At 43.5% G+C, this 17344-nt stretch overlaps 1 protein-coding gene across 1 annotated transcript in view; it reads left to right on the top strand.

Annotated features, from left to right (window-relative positions):
- ANXA10 (annexin A10) overlaps positions 1-17344 on the top strand; it is a 65940-nt gene that overhangs the window by 14953 nt on the left and 33643 nt on the right. The window contains exons 2-3 of the mRNA XM_047762162.1: positions 12187-12268; positions 16650-16744. Coding sequence (XP_047618118.1) covers positions 12187-12268; positions 16650-16744 — 177 coding nt within the window. The remainder of the gene's footprint in view (positions 1-12186; positions 12269-16649; positions 16745-17344) is intronic.

Raw genomic sequence — 17344 nt, 5'->3', positions numbered from 1 at the left:
ATCTCCACCTTAAGAGCAAAATTCAGGAGTGTATGTGTTCCTTGAGTTTGAGCCATAGATCCTATAATGAATTAGCTTCCTATTTAACCTTTAAAATTTGAAGTTGTTGTGTGTTTTATTTCCTCTAGATTATGTTATGTGCGTTAAGATTTTAAACGATTTCATTTTATTTTTTGTCTTTTTAGGGCCTCACCTGCAGCATATGGAAGTTCCAGGCTAAGGGTCGAATCAGAGATGTAGCCGCCTGCCTATGCCACAGCCACAGCAACACCAGATCTGAGCCACATCTGCGACCTACACCACAGCTCATGGCAACGCAGAATCCTTAACCCACTGAGCGAGGCCAGGGATTGATCCCACATTCTCATGGATACTGGTCAGGTTCACTAACCACTAAGCCATGATGGGAACTCCAATTTTAAACCATTTTATGAGAGACATAAACAAATATGAAAATAGCATTAATTTTTGAAATATAAGAATAATAACAAAGAGTAAAAAAGGAGAGGATTGAGAGGTAGGATGGATGGAAAACACTGTGTTTAAAGTCAGAACACTATTATTCTAGTCTGCCAATTATTAAGCCAGTGGTGTTACATAAATATTGAGTCAACATTTTATATGTAATGAAGAAATAAGAACACATACTTTGCCTGTTACAAACTTGTTGATAACTTCAAATTAAACAAAGAAAGTAAAGGACCTATTTAAACTGCAAAGGAGCAACACAGAGAGTAAAGCATACTGCCTCCAACTCAGAACACCATGGTTTGCAAAATACACATTATTGTATTTGGGCATGGATATATTTATCAAATTTAAATGTGATTTCGGGTCTCTTTAATTTTTTTATTTATTCATTTTTTTGGCTGTGCCCAGAGCATGCAGAAGGTCCCGGACCAGGGATTGAACCACAGCACTGACGACACTGAATCCTTAACCTGCTGAGTCACCAGGGAACTCTTCAAGTCTCTTTAAATAATATATTGTGGATGAATATTAAAAGGGTATTAGGACACCTTAATATTAATTAGAATATTCATAAGTAAGCTTGAGTAGTATTTTTAGATCTGCTGTCTGATATTTTATCTTCAAAGACAAGAAAAGAGCAAAAGAGGAGTTTCCCCTGTGGCACAGTGGGCACAAAATCCTCCTGCAGTGGCTCTGGTCCCTGTGAAGGCATGGGTTCGTTTCCCGGCCTGGAACAATTGGTTAAAGGATCCAGCACTGTTGCAGCTACAACTTGGATTAGATCCCTGGCCCAGGAACTTCCACATGCAATGGGTCTGGAAGGAAGGAAGGAGCAAAAGAGACTTTAAAAGATCCCCTGCAAAGTGGCATACTATGAAAAGACAGATTACCAAATTAATAATATATGGTTCCATTTGAAAAAACATGACTATGTGTAAACACAAGAAAAGCACAGTTAGAGGACCTGGCAGATGCCTCTTGTCATAGGCATGAAATATTGAACAATTTGCAGACAATGAGATCATAAATGATATTTTAGCTGTCTTGTCAGAGTTGTTCTTATTGGCCAATTCGATTATACTGAGTGTGAGTTAATTATTTAATGAAAAAGTTCCCACGTGCACCTCTTCCGCGCATGGGAGGGACCGTGGCTGGCAGTTAACACGGGCGCTGCAGTCAGAGCGAGCTGGGTGTGACTGGCACCATCACTCGCCACCTGTGTGACCATGGGCAGAAATTCACATCTCTAAACCTCACTTCACCTATGGCAGTCATACAGCCTGGCTTGGGTGTATCTTTGATTCTTTATCTAATTTCTGGGAGTTAAGTAAGGGGTGACATAAATTACTCTGCTTCTTGGTACACACTGGAAATTCAGCGAGTGCTCCTACTTCTGGATTGAGGCAGTGAGAATATGGAATGACTTCTGTTCTCATTTGACCTCCTTGCACTGACTCCGCTTCACTGGCCTGGAATCATGCCTATTACACTTGGAAGGAATATGCAGGTGTATTTTTCCTTTTGTCCTCTCCTTTACAGTCTGCTGGCTTTAAAACAGCCGGATGGGAGATTGTTTCCTCTGAATTCTGGAAAGTCTGATCAAATGCCTTCTAACATTTAATTTTTCGGAAGAGAATTCTGATCCCAGTTTGATTCTTTCCCTTGTGAGCAATATGCATTAACATTATCTCCTAAGTGTGGATCTTGATTTCTTCATTAATATTCCCCAGTACGAGATGGTCCCTTTTCACTTATGGATGTGATTCTGAATGTTTTCTACTTTTTCTTTATTATTAATTTTCTTCCACTTCTCTGCTCTCTCCCAGATGTATAGACATCAAATATAATGAACTAAATTATGTCTCTATATGTTATTACTTCTTCCATGATTCATAATCTCATCACTATGTCCTTTTTCCATTTATTGTGAAAGTCCCTGGACAGAATTACGAAGTAGTAATAACCTCCTTACAATCCTTATTAGTTGGCATCGGTCACATGAAATTCTTCTATAATCTTTTCCACTATTAAACCTATTCTTTCCGGTAATTTCAATGACATTCTCTACTTACTTATACAACTAAAACAGTCCTAAAGCATTGCCTTTTCTTTATCCAGACAGAATGTTACTTCAAATTTGCTCCTTATATCTTATCAAACACTAGTTTCCCAAAAATGCCGCCCACTCTGATGACAAAGCAAATCTAAGAGGAAACTCGATCTTGACAGTTTGATTGCATCTGAGGGTGAAGAGGGAAAGGCACAGTATTTATGAGGTTGGGGGGGTTAAGTGTGTCTTTTGATGAAGGGGGTGGGGCCTGATGGAGACTGAGCAAGTTTGTGACTTGAGAATTTACGATTGGAGGCAAGAATTTTGAGGCAACTCCATTAATTTTCTGTTGCTACCTACCACAACAAATGACCACAAAGTTAGAGTCTTAAAACAATACAAAATTTATTCTCTTACAATTCAGAGGTCAGGGATCTGGAACCAGTCTCACTAGGCAGGAGTGAAGCTGTCAGCAGGGCTGGATCTGCCTGGGGGCTGCGCGGAAGCATGGTTTCCTCTTCTTTTCCAGCCTCTAGAAGTTGCCTTCCTTAGACCACACATTCCCTGGACCACATTCCTTGGACCATATGCCCTTCCTTCATCTTCACAGCCAGCATCCCAGTATCCTGCTTTCAGCATCACATCAGCTTCCTCTTCTGTGGTCAGATTTCCCTCTACCTCCCTCTTATTAGGATATGGGATCTCCTATATTTATACCTCTCAGATACAGATAGTCTAGGACAATCTCTCCACCTTAAAACCCTTCACTCAATCACATCTGCAAAGCCCACTTTGCCAGGTGAGCTACACCTGCAGGTTTGGGGACTAGCCATTGAGTATCGTGCACCTTCCAGAGCAAGCAGTCACATGATGCCGTCAATTTTTCTCTATGAGGTTTAGTATCTTCGACTCCATATTATAAAGACAAAGTTTACAGCACCTGTTACTAAGATAAAGTTATCTCCAGTTACATCTTCCTTCATGATTGTTTCTTCAAGACATAAAGTCATGTTCACGAAGACAGCCCTGGATCATCATTCATCCTAAGAGGCTGTGAAGGTGAATCCAGGTTTCCTCCACCCCTTTCTTAACCTCCTTGATGGCTGTCTACTAAATGGCAAAGACTTCATGGCAACTCATTTAGTAATTGGTTCTATTCATAAATACTTTTGCATCAACTTGAGAATATAACAAAGCCTAGCTTAATATCAGTAGCTGGGGTCGTCATCAACCATAAACTGATTCTATGCTGTATACACATTTCCTTCGTAAGCATAACCCAGGTGTAAGCTGCAGTCATACTATCCTCTAAGGCTCAAGGTCCCTGCCTGGGACAACCCTGCCCTACTTCAACAAAAAGCCATCCCCACCAGCATTGTGCCTGGCCCTGCAGTCTAGCCCCAGCACTAGTCCCCCACTGGGCTTCAGAACTCTGGGGACACCCCTCTGTGTGCCCAGCCCCCACTTCAGACACTCAGAGGGGCTGATCCACATATACACACTGGGCAGTCAGCCACTGCCTGCTCAAGGACATGGTCTGAGTGGACTGGACCTAGGGCTGGGCTGGAAGTGCCAACCGCCCTGCCAGGTGCTGGGCCAGGGTGTCAGCTATGCCTAGTATTGTTTTTGTCCATTGCTGTCACCAAGAAAGACATGGAAGAGCAAAAATGGGGGTTTATGATAACAGGTGGGGTTACACTGCAGTTCTGCTAAAGTTAAATATCAGACATTCTGTTCCTAAATGCATTTTTGTGCTCCAGCCAATGGCAATGGGAATTTCTTTTTGGCTGTCTTAATCCTTCCTTTCCCTCTTCTCTCTCTCTCTCTCTCTCCCTTTCCATCTTTCTCTCTCTTTCACTCAACACACACACACATCTTCATTTTTCTCTTAGAATTGGCTTAAGAGTAAGAGCATATACTTTTAAAGTTTTGATTTTACCCACAAGATCCTTTGAAAATAGAGATTTTTTTTTTCTTACAAAGATGAAAAAAGGCCCTACTAGTACGTGCTATTTTATTTTACATTAATTTCAGCTGTAATGGAATGGGCACCAGCCATGAAGTTAAATTTGGACTTGAGCGTCAGCTTCACGACACACTACCTACATGGCTTTAAACAACTCACTCAGCCTCCACGTCTCCTCATCTGTGAAATAAGCTTAACATCATCAGTCTCACAAGACTGCGGAGGTGATTATCCAGGAAATGCTGGTGGAAACGCCCAGAGCACAGGCTGCCTGTATGAATAATGAAGTTTTTAAACTGCTGCATGGATGCAGATGTCTCTGGCTCCATGTGTGTTTATACATAGTATTTTACAAACATTCTTGGAGCCTACATTCTATCTTAGGTCCTGCCCTAAATGCTTTCAAAAGCAAGAACTGTACCTGGCCTCCAGAAATTTAAAATCTAGAGGAAAGGGCCAGTGCAAAAAGTGCAAGACTATATTAGAGAAGAAAAGGAAACCACAGGTAATACTTGATCAAGTCTGGAAAGACTCCACGGAAGAGCTGGAGTAAGAGCTAAGGTTGGAATTTGGGAGATGAGGGCACTCAGTTCACTCTCTGTTTCTGTCACTCGTCACATCTCTTCCCAAACTGCTGCTTGGAAACCCAGATGTTCTCCCGTCATTCACGCCAACCATTCAGCCTCCACATCTACACAATCACTCACATTCAGGCTCACTGTCAACAAAACAAAGGCAGTCTAGTTCCTCTTGGAGACCTGGCAGAATCAGGAATGAGTGTTTTCTGCTGCTGCTGAGGTCTCAGTGGGATTCACAGCTTGGGAACCAGGAAGAGGCTGGGCAATTCCAAGGACGTGCCAAAGTGGCCCTGGAGCTTAAAGCTCATGGTCAACCCTGATAGATGCCTCAGGATGGAGGTGGAGTCTGGGATGGCTGTGGGGATGGGAGTGAGATTCACCACACAGATGGAATCGGATGGACCTGCCAAGAAGACCTTGGGGCTGGAGCGTGGGACCCTTGAGAGAAAGACGGTGAGACAAGAGGCTCACGCAGGGGCTGGTCCTGAGGAGCCCTGTTATGCTGGTGAAGCATCTGGGTTGAACCCTAGTCACCCACACTCAGTCATAGGACTAAGCTGCCACCAGCAATGAAAACATTCCTGTCAAGGCCAATGCGCCAAAGTGTGACTGTCCTGTCCTGTACCTTCATGCGCTGTCCTGTATATGACAGTCTCACTTAGACGGGTTATTACACGCTGTCAAGGGGACAACAACAGGCTGTCCTCAGTCTAGCACCCGGGTGTGTTCACCAACCGGGGGGGTCCCCAGGACATCTCTTCCCTCTTGAAGCACCATGCTGGGTGTTGAGGGAGGACACGTGAGGAGTCTGGTCTTCTGAAGGACCTTCTGGTCTGAGAAGAGTTGGCTGCTGTGACCCAGGAAGTGGAAGAGGAGGCAGCGGAGGTTAAGATGGGGGCTGTGGAGAGCACTGTGAGGAGGGGAGGACAGGGCTGAGCCGAGGGACCCGCTCATGGATGGTCAGAGAAGGGATGGGCCAATCCCTGCTGACCCCAGCCCTCAGTGCTGGCTGTGTTCAAGCCTCCGAGGTCCACCTGGGACACTGCTGGTCAGACAGGACTCAGTGGGCTGGGATTCAGGGTATCTGCACCTGGGCCAGTATAGCCCGGGATGAGCCCCAAAAGGGAGGCTCCAACTTCGTAGGGTTTCCTCAAGCCTCCAAAATCCTAGGTTCAGTAGGGATTGAATCATCTCAACACACTGACACAAAGCTGAATTACTCAATGAAACCCTCATGTTGGCAGGCACCCCGCCAGACCAGCTGCCTACTCACATAGTGAGAGTCAGAGTCTGAAGTTAGAAGCTGTCAAGTTGTCCATGTGAGGTGACTCAAAGCCAGACAAGAAGAAGAGCTAAAACGAGGGTGTTGAATAAGAAAGATATGGGCTTATAGGCCCCTGGGTTACTATGGACAAGTGAGACAGGCATTGATCAAGGTACCCAGTCACATGAGGTGATGAAGATAATGCTGTCACCTTCATGAGCAACCTATACATGAGTTTTCCAGTCTGTATTCAGAACCAGATAATGATTTTGAAATTTTTCTGTCAGTTAAAGAAATCTATTCATCATTTACTCAGGGGGTAGATTCTGGAACCAATTTTAAATCTACAAACCACTCATGATCTTCTGCACTGTGAGTTTATGCGGGAGTTTATTCTGTCTTTTTAAAATGGAGTTATTTTTTATTCCTCTGTCAAAACCTTAATTCACAAATGACTAGAAGCAAAGATTATGTTTTGATTACCTTGTGGTGAGAATTCAAATTGAAATGACAGGCATTTTTGCCTGAGACAAGTCATACTATACCTAAATGTGTTACTTTTCAAGGCAAAAATAATTTTACCCTATACACAGTACTTTTTATGTCACACTGGAAAGTGTCCACTTGTTCAAAATTTCCCAATTTGCTCTAAGATGTGAAAAAATTGGGAATGTGTATATTAAAAAGGGCTTTTCTTTGAAAGGTACACACGCTGAGACACAGCTGACACAACAGTCTCTTACTCTTTCAAAAAGTTAAACTACCATGGCTGGGTTAATTCAAAATACACCTCAAAAATTAGTAAGTTAAATTGCTTTCAGTTAAAAACAATGTGTGTTCATTGAGAACATGCTGTTGGCTTCAGCTCAGGTGTGCATTATACCTGAGGGGGGTTCTGAATCTGGCACCCCACAACCTCCATCACCCCTTTTTGTTTCTTCTTTACCTGGCTGTGGAGTGGAACTCACATCAGAGTATTTCACGCTCTTGCTTAAGAAACACTAGATGCCCCTTGGTAATGACATAACTCCTGAGCTCTGCCTTTGCTTCTCACCTGAGTGGCTGTCCAGCCGGACCCTCACCTGCTCACACACCTGATGGGAAACTGTGCCCCATCAACAAGGACGATCTCCCGTCCCAGACCCTCTCCTCCAGGCCAATTCCCATTGTGTGATTTATCTGTCTCTCTCCAGTTTTCTGAACAGAAACAATAAATATGGTCAACATAATGATTTCAAGAATCGGCTTAATTTACATATGTTCTGTATTTGCTAAATGTTTTATCAAATGATTATGTATAAAGCCAGATCATTGGCCAAAAATCTCATTTATGAAGTTTTTAAAGAAATCACTTAAGTGACATCACTAGTAAATGAGAACATTTTATTATTTTTTTGTTGTTGTTACGGCCACACCCGTGGCATATGGACATTCCCAGGCTAGGGGTTGAATTGGAGCTGTAGCTGCCAGCCTATACCACAGCCACAGTAATGCCAGATCCAAGCCTCGTCAGCAACCACAGCTCACAGCAACATCAGATCTTTAACCCACTGAATGAGGCCAGGTATCGAAACCATGTCCTCATGGATACTAGCCGGGTTCATTACCACTGAGCCACGACGGGAACTCCAAAACATTTTCAAAAGAAGACTTATTGCCTAGAAAATTGTGTACAGTTTTGATGTACCCTTTGCAGACAAGGGACATAACATTAGAAGTATAAGAAATGAAGTCACAGAACAACTACAGTGTCCAGCACGACATTGTAAAACAACAATGTACTTGACATGGCCAAATCCCCAATTTTAAGAGCAGGTTGCAAATCGGAAAACATAAAACACGAATGATGAATGATAGATAAAAACGCATGAGTGCTAGGGAGCTGGAGAAAGAAGCTCTCAGACCAGATCAGAGACCCGTGTTGTCAGTGAGTCTCGTGTTGGGTGTAAGGAGCACAGAATGGGGTGAGTACAAAGAAGGGGAAAAATTCCAAAAGGTCAGATTATCTTAACATAGACGGACATATACTACAGGTGTGTCATAATCACTTGAAAAATGTTTTATGGCCCACAGCAATTAATTAATCAATGAAGTTTCTCAAATAATTGTTTAACTGGGGGGACAGAGCTAAAACTGAAGTGTTTGATAACTGAACTGGTCAGTTCGGGCAAAATGACCATTGACAGATTGCTGGTCATCAAGGGCTGGGGCAGCTGGGGCGTAGAATGAAACCAGGAAGTGATGGTACAAGCCCCCAGGTTCCAGGTGAACAAATCCTGGTCTGTGCCAGCCACCTGGAGACTCCACCAGCACTGGACTCATAGAAGCTGCTGTGAGCAGGTCTCCAGGTCCCCATCAAGAAAAGGGCTGTGTGAGGGGTGGTGTGAACTATCCCCACCATGGGGACCACTTCACAGCTTAGACGTACCAAATCCTCACGTCGTACTCCCTACACTTGCACAATGGCGTATGTCCGTCATTTCTCAATTACCTGGAAAAATATAAACTATGATCATTAAAGACAAAGCCAGGGAGTTCCCTTCATGGCTCAGTGGTTAACCAACCTGACTAGGATCCCATGAGGATGCAGGTTCAACCCCTGGTCTTGTTCAGTGGGTAAAGGATCTGGCATTGCAGTGAGCTACGATGTAGGTTGCAGATGCAGCTCAGATCTGGCATTGTGGTGGCTGTGGCAGAGGCCAGCGTCTATAGCTCTGATTCAACCCCTAGCCTGGGAACTTCCACATGCCACATTACCGCCCTTAAAAAAAAAAAAAAGGCGAAGTCAGCACTCCAATGAGGAAATAAGTGAAAGGAACATGAAATATGTGCCTTACATGGAATAATGTTGCTGACATGGGCATCATTAAAGCATAATTGAAATAAAACAAATATAAAGATTTAGGGGAGTTCCCGTCGCGGCCCAGTGGTTAATGAATCCGACTGGAAACCATGAGGCTTCGGGTTTGATCCCTGGCCTCACTCAGTGGGTTAAGGATCCAGTGTTGCCGTGAGCTGTGGTGTGGGTCAAAGAGGTGGCTCAGATCCTGCGTTGCTGTGGCTGTGGAGTAGGCCGGCGGCTACAGCTCCAACTGGACCCCTAGCCTGGGAACCTCCATATGCCACAGGTGCCCTAGAAAAGACAAACATAAATACATAAATAAAGATGTAATATGCTATATAAATGGGCATGAATGACAAATGCTCACTAGAAAATTACGGTTTTTGAATGACTGAACAGTCACAATTTTTCTTACTTTTCATGTTCAATTTATTTCCAAAACATTTTTAGTGTATTACTTTAAGGCTGATTGATAAGGAGATCATTTTAAGTGGCAAAGGAGACGAGAACTATAAAAGACAAAATGAATTTCTGCATTATACTATAAAAGTATATTGTTCTAGTAGTCTGCAGGAGGATTTTAAAAAACTTTGAAGAAAAACCTGTGGACACTATTTCACCTACAAATTGTGTCTGATAAATCATTACTTTCTCACTTTCCTTATGCATAACTTTCAGAGCATCCTTTTCTGTCTTTGTTTTGTTTTGCAAAAGACATATAGTTTCATTTTACAGTGTAGCCAGTGATGAAATATTCTTTTTTTTTTTTTTTTTTTTTTGCTCTTTAGGGCCACACTTGGGGCATACAGAGGTTCCCTGGCTAGGGGGTTAATCAGAGCTGTAGCTGCTGGCCTACGCCACAGCCACAGCCACATCAGATCTGACCAGTGTCTACAACCTACACCACAGCCCATGGCAACACCGGATCCTTAACCCACTGGGCGAGACCTGGGATCGAACCCGCAACCTCATGGCTCCTAGTCAGATTCATTTCTGCTGAGCCATGATGGGAACTCTTTTTTTTTTTTTCCCCCAGTGATGAAATATTCTGTTTCCTGGTGACATTTGCACACTGAGTGCTGAAAACTGCCTACTTCACTTACATGGATTTAATAATCTGTCCCATTGTTTTCAAATATATTCTCTCTTTTATATTGTAAAACAGCCCTTTGGCTGAGAGCACACAGCAAGATTAAGGTTACCAGGTGATGAAGGGTACTGCCCCAAGGCTTGTCCAAATGAGCCTTCTAACTCCTGAAATTCTGTTCCACGCCTCAAACACCTTTGATTTTCTCAGTGAGAAAAAACAGAGAAAAGGCTACAGAGAAAAACAGGACTTAGTGAAAGGCAGCGACAAACAGCAGGAAAGAAATTTTACATTGAGAGGCATGGCTCTTCCTTCAAAGGTTTAAATCTTAAATTCCTCTAGGATTGTAAGATTCAAAAGAAAATGACTGAGGTGAGGAGAACTCTGTCTGGGAAATGACTTTAGAATCTGCTCTTTGAACTTAATTTAGTAAATATTGTGTGTAGACTCTCACCCAGCAGGACTGGGAAGTGAATAAGGGAGATAAAACTCACGTTGTCCCCTAATAACTGTCTTCTGGAATTGAGGCTGGCTCAAGAGAACTTAGTTTCAGGATCATGGCCAACAAGCTCGAGATATTAGAAGCCAATTGGAAACTTGTTTATAAGCACACACACTGGCATCATAAGACGCAGAACATGCTCGTATTTGAATTGTGGATGTCTGTCTACATAAGATTAAAGAAGAATGTTTCACCAACATGGTCATATCTCCCAGTATGAAAGTATGGCCACAGCACAACTATCAGAATGGTTACTTCAAATAGACAGCTTTAAGTTTATTAGTATTTCAAGGGGAAGCCAAACTGAATTTAATTCCTGGTTAACTAAGACCAAGTGAACAGTGTTCTTAATCCCCTACAAAATCCTTTCATAAATATTTTGGCATCAATACATACAAATTTATTGATCTGGAAACTAAGCATAGTCTTTTGCGCATTAATTAATTGATTTTCAGCTGTTAGACAATGTGCTTCAGAAACCCATCACCTTCGGCTAAGACTGGTCATTGCTGCAGGAGAGCTTGGGGACACCTGCCTCCTCAAGGCAGGGGACCAGGTGCCCTGGGTGACGTTTTTCTTGGCCCAGGGAGGGCCCTCGGGGACAGCTGCCCTTCTCAACCCACTTAGGCTGTTCTCCCGTCCAAGATCCAAACATGAGCCTAGAGAGCCCAGACTCAAACAGGAGACGCAGCCTCACTTACTGTCCTGCTCTTTCATTATCCACAGGAGGGATGGGTCAGGGTTTTACCTTTTCCTCTGCAGCTGCCAGCTTCCGCCAAAAAAATCTCGGCCCCCAACTATATCATCTAGATTTTTATGAATCCCATAACCCAAATTCAAATATTTCAATCTTCTCTGATACGATTTTAGGGCTGTAAAAATAGCTGGGGTGGCAACTGCCACTTCTAATTCATTTGAATGGCATGAGTCCTACAACATAGGTCTCTTCAGCTTCTATAAAATAGTCTCCAATTCTTAAGACTCTAAGAAACTCCTTATTGTTTATAAAGAAGACATATATTTATTTGATTCTTACACTTTTCTACTATTACTTCTAGTTTCTCAGTCTCCTAGATGAATAATAGATGCCAGTATAGGAGAGGCCAGTGGATTAAAAAGAACATGGTTAATTCTCTGTGATTACAAGGGACTCACTTTGCTGCACACCTGAAACTGACACAACCTTGTTAAGTCAACTGTATTCTAATAAAATTATAAAAATTATGTACGAGAAGAAAAGAAACAAACCAAAAAAAAAAAAAAACCACCCATACAGTTAATGCATTTGTTCATTAGACCCATGTGGATGTCTTAGAGTAATTTAAACATATAGAATATACTTTTGTTTTCATTTATCACTTCATTTATTGTTGACCTCTTTGGTGTGAATTACTGAAATCCCATTGTCATTGACTCTCCCCCCCAGGTGCAGGGAACCATTGTCCCAGCTACCAATTTCAACCCCATGATGGATGCCCAAATGCTGGGGGGAGCGCTCCAGGGATTTGGTAAGCCTGGTGACTTCTAGCGCCTTTTTCACTTTTTTCCTATGCTTTACCTTACTTTAAGACTGTAACATGGATGTTATGTTCTGGTGACTAGCAGAAGACACACACAGATGAAGACAAAAAGCTGGGCAAAGAAGTAGAACAAGGAGTTCCCGCTGTGGTGCAATGGGATTGGAGGTGTATCTGCAGCACCAGGACACAGGTTTGATCTGGCCAGGCATGGTGGGTTAGATGGCAACTGTGGCTCAGATCTACCTGATCCCTGGCCTGGGAACTCCCTGTGCTGCAGGGTGGTGAAAAAAAAAAAAAGCAGAACAAGAAATATAAAAGGACAATAGTGGTGAACAGAACTGCCTCTCACATTTGCTGACATGATGCTTGACATGTTTTTGCCTTCAATACTTAAATGTTTTGGCACTAGACGAAAGTCCAAACCAAAAAAAACTGAACCTGGGATAGACATCCTTTTTGGCCTGTTTCTTTTCAAACCGGCTGCCTTTGCTACTTCCACGTCCAGCCATAGCACACTTCCTGCTGCTCTGCAGGATCTGCTTTTCCACACCCCTGCAAACAGGCCCAGTCACCCCCGCCTTCTCTCCTTTCTGTGGCATCCACATTCTCTTCCTTCAAGATCCCCTCAAGGGAGCCCTTCCCCCTGAACCCTTCTCTGTCCTCACACTCATCAGCCATGCCATCCACATCTGCACTCTTCTGTCCCCAACCCCACCTTTACTGGGCTTGTCCTTCTGGGTCACTTGCTGAGTGGCCTGTGAGCACCTGGAACGTGGAATCTGGGAGCAGGTGCTTATAAGCGGTGTACAATGAGGCATCCAGAGTTTGGGAGAGGAATGTAGAGAGAAAGAGGGAAACCGTTGGTTCTTTTAAAAAAGACTGAATCATTAAGGTATGATATGGAGCTGTTAAACATCCATATATTTTCCTCAAGTAAAAACTGCCTTAAGGAGACTTTTGGTGAGTATAAAGATAAACACTGACAGTATAAAGGGAATGTTTGCATGAAACATACAAAGCCTTTCATGAGAAAGCAAGCTCTTAGCTTTGCAGACAAGGTCGCCTTTACACAAGCTGTGTGTGTGTGTGTGTGTGTGCGCCCACTGGAGGAATCCCACGGGAAAACAATAAAGGACTTTGAATACACTCCAAAGTCGACTTGAAGAGTTTGCAATGCTTCTAAACCTTTTAAATTATCTATCATCACTGGAAAAATACAGAGGTAGGGTAGCTAAAAGTTAGGAGTTAACTTTTTCTTCAAGAGTATAATTTTTGCTTTAAAACTGGAGATCAGAGCAATCTATACACTGAAAGTTTTTCTTTGCTCCAGCTCCAATCTTCTTGCCATTACAATTTTAGGGTCAGAATATGGATTCATTTCGACCTTTGGAATTTTTTCTTGTCAATATTTTAGCTGCAATATTTCAGGAGGTTTTGGTTTTGATGGCAGTGTCTAGTCTGGCATGCCAGAGCAAGAATGCAGCTCAAAATGCTTTCAAAGGCCATCCATCCTGATGCTCCTGGCAAAGTGCAATTGAAAAAGACAAACTGCTTATGTTTTCCTTCGCTACTGTAGGTTTTTCCAGCTTTAAGACAGAGTTGACATATAACATTTTTTAAGTTTAAGGTGTACAATATGACGATCTGACACATGAATATTTTGTTAAATGATTAATAAGGTCAGTTTGTGCATCCTTCTCACAAATTTTCATTTTCGTTGTTACTTTATGGGAAGAACCACTACGTCCTCTCTTAGCAACTTTCAGGTGTGCAATGCAGAGTTGTTAACTGCAGTCACCATGACTTACACTGGGGTCCAGACCTTACTCCTCCAATACCTGGGAGCTGTACCTTTGAACCAACACTTCCCCATTCCCTCCACTCCCCAGCCCCTGGCTGCTTCTATGAATTCAGCGTTTTGGACTCCATGAATAGATGAGATGATACAGTATTTGTCCTCCACTGTCTGGCTTATCTCAGTATAATGTCTTCAAGACTCATCAGGTTGCTGCAAATGGCAGGATTTCCTTCTTCTTATGACTGGACACTATTCCATTGTGTGTGTGTTGCGTTTTCTTTATTAATGCCACTGTCGATGGACACCTCAGTGGTTTCCATATCTTGGCTGTGGTGAATAATGCTGTCATGGGCATGGGGGTGGACATAACTCATCAAGACATTGATTTCATTTCTTGCGGATAATTATCCAGAAGTGGGGGGATTGCTGGGTCATATTTTGAGGAACCTCCCTACTGTTTCCCATTGTCAGTCCACCAATTTACTCTCCCACCAACAGTGCATGAAAGTTTCCTTTTCTCCCCATTTTTGTCAATACTTATAATTTCCTGTCTTTTGGAGTTGTAAGATTATATACCTCACTGTGGCTTTGATTTGCATTTCTCTGATGATTAAGGATGTTGAATATCATTCTGTATATTTCTTGTCCATCTGTATGTCTTCTTGAGAAAGAAAATATCTATTTGGGTCCTTTGCCCATTTTTCAATGAGATTATTTGGTATTTGCTCTTGAATTGTATGATTTCCTGATCTATTTTAGATATCAACTCCTTATCGGATATATGATTTGCAAATACTTTCTCCCATTCTGTAGGCTTCTTTTTCATTTTGTTGATTGTTTCTTTTGGTGTGCAGAAGCTTTTGAGTTTGATATTGTTCCACTTACTGATTTTTGACTTGGCTACTGTTTTTTACTTTAAAAAAATAAGAAAGCGAAAATTTATTTGGGAGCAAAGGAAAATGAGTCGTTTTTACAAAAACTATCTTATGAAACCATTCACCAATCAGACTAAGAATAGCACCTCTCGGTAACACTCTAACACAGGAAAGGCATCAGCCTGAGCTTCAGAGAAGCTTCTAGTTGGAGAGGGGAGGGCTGGTGGAAGGGAGATCATGTCTTCTACCCCTGAATTGTCACGGGATCATTTTAAAGGAAAATCTGTAGATGCAGCACCGAGAGGAGAGACAGGAAGCACACAGGCATCAGGAGCCATTCTGGGATTTCCATCCTAGTTAGAACTGCTCCCTGCTGGAGGCGCCATGGGGGCCAAGCTTGTGTACCAGTCTGGATCACAGCACAATGGGTTCTTCCCTCTACAGAGCAGTGTCAATGAAAAAAGTGTCACTTGCCACATCAGTGAACAAAGGATGTTGTGGCCATCAAGCCACCACATTACAGCCACCCCAAGAGTGCCCCCTGAGGGGACTCAGGGTGGGAAAGCACAGGATGCTGGCCCTCCACAGCCGCAGTGTATGTCAAAGGAATCATGTCAGTGAGCCCAGACCCTGCAGCTTCCTACATACAAAGCCTAAATTCACTCACTCGAGGTGTCTGCTTTTAATTAAGAGTAATATTTTGATGTTCTCACTACCCGTTTTTTGTTGCAAAATCTCCCGTACATCCCCCCTAGCTCTCGCCTCTTCAGAGCTGTCCTGCGGAGCTACTGAGAGGCTGCCTCCCTGGCTTGAGGCCTCAGAGAGTTACCAAATAAAACATAATTCGCAACTTGTAGGTTGTGCATTTTATTTCAGCCAACAATAGTGTCAATTTAAAAATATATACAACCTAGGGAGTTCCCGTCGTGGTGCAGTGGTTAACGAATCCGACTAGGAACCATGAGGTTGCGGGTTCGGTCCCTGCCCTTGCTCAGTGGGTTAACGATCCGGCGTTGCCGTGAGCTGTGGTGTAGGTTGCAGACGCGGCTCGGATCCCGCGTTGCTGTGGCTCCGGTGTGGGCCGGTGGCTGCAGCTCCGATTTGACCCCTAGCCTGGAACCTCCATATGCCGCGGGAGCGGCCCAAGAAATAGCAACAAAACAACAACAACAACAACAGCAACAACAAAAAAGACCAAAAAAAAAAATATATATATATATAAACCTAGAAGTAGAGAGTTAAGTTTTACTGGGGGCAAAATGAGGACTAGAGCCTTGGAGGCAGCATTTCGGAGAGCTCTAAGATACTGCTCCAAACAGGTGGGGGGAGGGGGGAGGGCAGCATGTGAGTGATTTTGATGAAGGGGGAGATGCACACATTTTGCAGAAGGTCGCTGCTAGTCACAAGGAGCAGATGTCACCATAAGTATTTCAGTGCTTTTCTAGATACAAGGAGATGCAAGAATTGGGCTCATAATATCTTCTGAAAATATCTAAGTATCTGAAGACCTGTTCTGCCTGTTTTCCAAGGCACGGAGCACCCCCCTCCTGATCTCCACACTGAGCTCCACTCAGGAGGTGTTGGGGGTAGGCAGGTGCAGTGGCTCAGCATTCAGTCTATGTAGAGGCAGACGGCAAGTGCCCATCTCCAGTTCACAGCAACGACCTCACTGCTCTCCAAATACCATTCTTTCCAGGCTGTGACAAGGACCTGCTGATCGACATCCTGACCCAGCGCTGCAACGCCCAGAGGCTAGTGATCGCTGAGACCTACCAGGGTGCCTTCTGCCGGGTGAGCTCCCCTCCCCTGACTGTCTGCAGTACAAGCCCCTAGGAAACAGGTACCGCTCCCCTTTGCAGTCTCTGATTACAAAGGCTCCCGACTTCAATGTGCATCAGAGACGGTCCCTTTGTCTCAAACGTGTTCACAGAACGTGGGAGAGAGACATCAAGGTGTCTCATGTGTACAATGTGCTCATGCACCAGTGACCCACCAGCCCTTCCTCAGATATTGCTCAGCTTCATACACTGAAAGTCCTGATAAAGGACAACACAGGCTGCTGCAGGGAGGCTAAAAGCGGTGTCTGTGAATGCCCCTGGGTCAAACTCTAGGGAGGGCTCAAGAGGGCCCACTGATCCAAGGCCAAAATACAGGACTTTTCCCTGCAATTCTCCAAGGTTCTCCCAGCAGGTTCCGGGGAGCTGTTGCTCTCGCTGCCTTTCAAGAGACCATTAGAAAAGGAGGTGCTTAAAAATAGCTTCAGGCAATAAAACAGCCCAGAGTGCTTTAAAGTAATCACACCCTAATTTCAAAGCAAGTGCCATTCTTTCTTTTGTGATGCATTTAAACCTTTAAACCGCAGACTCTGAACAAAACTCTTCTGGCCAAAAG

Source organism: Phacochoerus africanus, chromosome 15 (assembly GCF_016906955.1).
Source record: "Phacochoerus africanus isolate WHEZ1 chromosome 15, ROS_Pafr_v1, whole genome shotgun sequence".
NCBI classification, from domain to species: Eukaryota; Metazoa; Chordata; class Mammalia; order Artiodactyla; family Suidae; genus Phacochoerus; species Phacochoerus africanus.
Note: the sequence above shows the minus strand (reverse complement) of the source record. Positions and strands in the feature narration are given on the sequence as shown.